Genomic DNA, 6,304 nt, shown 5'->3' with positions numbered 1-6,304 from the left:
CGGTAAGGGGTTAAATAGAACTCTGTAATGAAGAAAATGGAACTTGATACATTAGCGAGCTAGAAACTTGACCAAAAATGGCAGCAGATTAATTGGCACGGTCTATGCCCGTTGCATTGCTGCCGACGTGCTGGCTCGTGCACTGCGAGTGCAACCGTATTGTGAACGCGGCTCGGAACGTCAAAGCGCCGCGAGCAGGAAGCACCGTCGAGATTAGCATACAAATAAATTTCATGATTGTGTAGAAAAGAGGCGTTAGAAATCCTTTCAAGGTCTGACTTTCTAATTCCGCTGAAGTTTTCGTCGTCGTTACGTTCGCTGGTCGTAACGCGCCGGGATTGCGCGCAACGAACTGGTTCGCGGCGGCGACGGAAAATGTCCTTAAGCTGTGCACAACTTCTATTACGTAGGGCGCACAAAGCGGTCAAAACGGACGTCACGCGCGGGGTCTAACGACACGCGCGATCCGGTTTAAACGTGAAACACCGGCAAAGGTTGCGTCGTATCAACGAAAGTTACAATGATCTCCCCGTTTCTTAATTAAAATCGTAACTTTGCCACGCCGTTGTCTCTTTCAGTATTAACGCTGCTTAAAAGAACAGCCGAACGTAAATCGACCGGACGTTTATACCCTTTCACACTGTTACTGTGTGTTACTGTACCAAGGTAGCAGTATAGAATGGAAACTTGCGTAAACTCTATAACTTTTCGTAATGGAAAAAAAACAGCTTTATCTTTACCAATTAGCTGCGAGACCGATAGTTGCGCACTGTTGCTAGAAAGTGTTCGATACCGTAATCGCTACACAAGAAATTATATTTAATGTACCGTATTAGATGAGAATAATGTGATATTTGAAATCAGGTTTTTATAAAGGAAAGTTTGACGCATTAGCAAGAAGACGCGTAACTATATTTATGTTATTGGTGCTCTGTTATCACGTAGCCTGTTTGGAACCAATGAAAACAGGAATGTTGTTACTACGGCAGACGGTCGTAGGCTGTAATATTTCTTGGAATATATATAAATTTACTATATACTTCTCTATTTTTGTTCCTTAATATATTAACGACGGGACACTCTTATTAACCCCTTGCACTACGATTCCTTCCATGCTGCGTTGATTGGCACTTATTTGTCGTTAATATGTTCCTTAATACCGCCAGACAATTCTTGTTTCTTTTATTGTCTTTATGTACTTTTGTTTCTAGACTTTGATGATACAAGAAACAAAGTTGTTTTCGACTTAAAATAAATTAATAATATTCGTCCTTAATAGATCTTGCGTGAAATTTCATATTATAGAGCAAGGGGTTGAAGTGCAGTTATTATAGTGCAAGGGGGTAAAGTACCGTTATTATAGTGCAAGGGGTTGAAGTACAGTTATTATAGTGCAAGGGGTTGAAGTACAGTTATTATAGTGCAAGGGGTTGAAGTGCAGTTATTATAGTGCAAGGGGTAAAAACTTTCCTATACAATAGGTGTCTATAAAAATATTGTAATTCTTAATGCTCACAAACAATATTCAAGTCTTGTCTTATTTTCTCTACCAATCCGACTGATTATAAAATCTCGTTGCCGAAGTTGATATGTACGACAACGTGCCCTCAAGCGCGCCATTTTTTCACCACAATTTCTGTTCGTCGCAAGAATGTCATACCAAATACGGATCACGGTCCGACCAGTAATGCCGCATTCAGGAGTCATTGAAAGGCCGAAGCCAATGACGCACGTTCCCTGCCAGCGACATTTATGACGGCTAGACCGCGCGTAGATCGTATCGGATCTCTCGATGCTTTTAATCGCGCCGCGCGCGCTGTCATTTAATCGCTGACAACGCGAAACGATTGCAATTAGTCGCGCGCCTCCGGACCGGATAATAAACTGGTCGTTGTTTTTGATTTCAGCAAGAGCCGAGGCAAGAATTGGACGTCAGCAACGGCAGCAGCAATGGCGGTAGACCGCGGTTCGTCCCCGTAACTGCCCTCGAAGACGTGCAGGCGGTCCGATGCGCCGAATTCCACCCCCATGGAAAATTGTACGCCGTGGGATCGAACTCGAAGACGCTCAGAATATGCTCGTATCCGAAGCTCCACGATGTCAGGTAAGCAACATTTTACTTTAGGCTATGGTAAATAAAAACTATAAAAACGAGCCGCTGAAATAGATTATATTTTCCTCTTCTCGAATTGTCCATTTTGTTTTTCTTGCAAGCTGAGAGATAATTGGAGAGAATTTACCATATTTTCAATCTTGATCGCCTGCTAAATTAAAGTAATTTGTTTGACGAAATTCCGAAATTTACTAAACCAAAGCATTTCTGAATTCTATCAAATCGATAGCAATTCAATTGAGAAGATTTAACGTTTCCAAAATTTACTGAATCGACGTAACTTGTCGAAGCGATTTCCAATTCTGCTAAATTGAAGCAATTTATTTAATGCAATTCCAAAACATTACTAAATCGAAACAACTTGATGCCATTTCCAACTCTATTAAATCGAAGTAATTTATTAGCATCGATTCCCAATTTTACTCAATTGAAGCAATTTGTCTGGCGCAATTGCGAAATTTATCTGCTAGATCGAAGCAATTTCTTTCGTGGAATTCCCAATGCTATCGAATTGATGTAATTTGTAACACGTGCGACGAGGACGCTTCAAGGGCATCGTTAATTTCAGTTCCAATCTAATTTTTTAACGTGACTTCTAGAAAATTTGTTTAACACTCATTGTTTACTCGAGGAAGGTATAGAATGAAAAGAATTTTTAAACCGATACTATATTTGATACTTTTTACTATCCCGTTTGGATTAATTATTTAACCTTTTGACGGATTCTCTTGCCTAACTTTTCTATGCCACTCTATGCTTTTGTTTTTGACGATATAGTCATTGTTCACTTTTGATGTAGTATAATATAGTATTTATTAACGTTCTACTTATTATCAGCTACACATCTATCTATAACATTTTTATAGTTCACGCTCTTTAGTCCACACTTTGGCAATTGATGTAAGCCCGGGGACGTAATTTATCGCCCGAAATATAATTCTTTAATAAATAAAGTTAATTAGTATAATATAGCATTTATTAAAGTTCTACTTATTATCAGCTACACATCTATCTATAACATTTTTATGATTCACGCTCTAGTCAGCAATATTCTTCCCGGCTACCGATTATTTCATATCCATTAGCCGACACTGTATGTTCTTTTTACAAAACCTTTATCAACCAGCGATCTTCGTTCTATATATCGTCCATCCATTACAATTTGCCCGATTCGTTGGAATCCCGCTGTATATTTTATAATTTCTCGGTCATGTAACGCTGAAACAGTCTCCGCGACGGCTTTCCGCCTTTTGATCTGGGTTATACTGTCGGAAACATATGAAAGCGTATCTTAGCAGCTGGCGAGACTTTTTTTTGCGGTTCCCATTGGTGATCCGCGTGAAAGGAACTGTCCGAACATTGTAAACTCCGATCACGGTTTAATTCGATAACCGTGAGACGCGCGGACAGATTGATTTTGGTGTGGTCGGTAAACGCAGAATTCCAGATTTCTAGACCTACTTCATAAATATTAGGTCATTAGGAAATTCTGTCCGATGATGTCATTTTATTTTTCGATACATCGTATACGTATCTTTTTAAAAAATGGTATTTTTTTTATCATAAAGATTTAAAGAGGCCATAAGTAACCACAGGAATTATATTGCACAATAAATATCATTAACTCTACGAAAAATTCATTATTTTCTTTCATTTCAAATGAAAGTTTTATTGAAGTGTTCAATCAGTTTTACTTCACAATTCTTTTGCTATCATCCTTCCTTGCATTCCAAACGTTATTTAATTTTCCGGATCGAAAAAGAGTGCGTTCGTCATGACGGCCATGACACCATCCCAGCAGTCGCGTAATTTTTGCAACATTTACTCAATCCTTCGCGATCGGAGATAAACCGAATTTCATAATTCGACTCACGAAATTGACAATTGGAAATAGGGATTTTATTATCTTTTTGTACTCGAAGCCATTTCAACTGAAAATATAAAATAATTTTTCTGGCTTCCAGTATTTCCATTTTATATAACAAAATTCATTCTACGCGTATGAAATTGAGTCTCGCGACATATACAACAGTTACACTTTCAACAATTTTTTAAATCTAAACGATAATTATAAAAATCATTTTGGAAAATGCCGCAACAATTTCAATGGCGCCGCTGAGTCGCTATGTTTATTTGATGCGTTAAAACATAGTTTATGAATCATAATTATTTTATAAATTAAATCTAGAATTAAAGAATGAATTTTCACCACAGGCATGGATCTTAATGAATTTGTTTTATTATTATATACGATTATTAGTAATTACAGATAATATAGTAAGTTTTAGTGAAATAACAAATAACTAGAGTGAAGTAAAAATAGTAAATATAACTCGGCATAGAACGTGTTAAGAAGCTAAGGTTACTCTTTATTGATAATAATAATTAACTGCAAATGGCGCGTGCAGTGAAAAATTCGTTTCTTAGTATTATTAAATCTCAAACAGTATAAACGATAAAGCATAAGAATATGGGATGCATAGGAACGGGAAGAAATTATAGTAATAATAAACGATGCTTCTTCGCTTATGTGTGGCGCAGTTTCATTCGCGCGACTGTCGTTCTATCATTACTAGACCTCCAGTTCTGGTGGAAATATGTAATGCCGTGCAGAAATGTATGCAAGCGCAGTTACGTATTAAATACTACCTCCTCTTCAACGTAACTATAAATATTTATAAATGCATATATATTCACAGTCTAGTAACAAAACAAGAGCTGTACAAGTTACGAATAGGTAGCTGATATTATCTCCAGCAAATGTAACTGTATCCGTTACGGCAAGCTGTATATTTTAACGAAATTGGATGCAGATTTATCATACTCTGCTGTTACTGAAATTTGAACACTTGGCCTAACATTTCGTTCCTTTATTTTCACTGAGCCGATTCTAACCGTAGCTTTTCAACGATTAGAATTTATAATCTTCGTTGGTGTAATTTATAATTTACAAATTCCTCGTGGCAATATATCATATTAAATTAACTATTTCCAGAAATTAGGTCAGAATATTTTATTGCGCAATTTTTATAATCAGCATTTATTCATTCATTCAATCTAACCAATCTATTTAACCAGTTAAATATTTTCGACGAGTATCCTCGTCGTAGCAAAATATATCGACATTTCTTCGTAACAAGTACAGTTGTCAAGAACAATTAAATATTTCATATTTTACACAAATGAAACTTTTATTTCTTAGCATGATTCTTTACGAATTTCGTAATAATTATTTCTTACAAAATCTCTGTTCTCTTTTCTCTCTCGGACCTGACCGAATTACATCAACCGGGTTCCTCGCTCGGATACGAACATTCCTGACCGCCACTGAAAGGGTTAATTACCCGGGTACGCGTGTACTTGAAATACCCGTGAACCGGGTGCATCTGAAATGCCAACGGTTCGGTGAAGAACGAACGAAATTTCGCGTCGAATCGCGTTTGCCCGCGGTTTATTCGCGATAACCGGCGGATTATTTACGGTCCGCTTTGGTCGTCCGCAAATTGCTGGCGCGGTCGGTCTCGAGAGATGCTTTTAAATTTCCGTCGGCCGCACTAATTTTACGCGAGCCTGCTGACTTAACGAACGGCGGAGGCCTTCATACCAAACGGAGCATTCCTGAATGGCTCGGCCAGCGTGCGTGGATGGTCCGCGCGATTCTTTTATTACCCGCCACCGCGATTCTGCGATACCACGTCCCTCTCTCTCATTCCCCCTCCCCCTCTCTCTTTCTCTTTTTATGTTTCCGTCTCACTCTATTTTCCTGTCTCTCTCACTCTCTCTAGTGTCTATTTCTCTCTATTCTCTCTTTCTCTCTCTATGTTCTATCTCACATTATTCTCCTGTCTCTCTCACTCTCTCTAGTGTCTATCTCTCTCTATTCTCTCTTTCTCTCTCTATGTTCTATCTCACATTATTCTCCTGTCTCTCTCACTCTCTCTATGCTTCTGTCTCTCTCTATTCTCCTGTCTCTTTCTCACCGTCTCTTTATGTCTCTCTCACTCTCTCTATCTCTTTCTTTCTCTCTCTCAGTCTCACCCTCTCTCTCTCTCTCTCTCTCTATGTTTCTGTCTCTTTTTCTTTCTCTCTCTCTCATTCTCACCCTCTCTATGTTCCTCTCTCTTTCTCTCTCTTTCTCTCTCTTTCTCTCTCTTTCTCTCTCTCTCTCTCTCTCTCTCTCTCTCTCTCTCT

The 6,304-nt window shown here is 38.4% G+C and overlaps 1 protein-coding gene across 2 annotated transcripts in view; it reads left to right on the top strand.

The window, feature by feature from the left end:
- Positions 1-6,304, top strand: part of LOC144472628 (uncharacterized) — an 82,232-nt gene that overhangs the window by 59,222 nt on the left and 16,706 nt on the right. For both annotated transcript variants that reach the window (XM_078185879.1, XM_078185877.1), the window contains exon 2: positions 1,908-2,104. In XM_078185879.1, the coding sequence (XP_078042005.1) occupies positions 1,908-2,104 (197 nt within the window). The remainder of the gene's footprint in view (positions 1-1,907; positions 2,105-6,304) is intronic.

Source organism: Augochlora pura, chromosome 7 (genome assembly GCF_028453695.1).
Source record: "Augochlora pura isolate Apur16 chromosome 7, APUR_v2.2.1, whole genome shotgun sequence".
In the NCBI taxonomy this organism is placed as follows: Eukaryota; Metazoa; Arthropoda; class Insecta; order Hymenoptera; family Halictidae; genus Augochlora; species Augochlora pura.
Note: the sequence above shows the minus strand (reverse complement) of the source record. Positions and strands in the feature narration are given on the sequence as shown.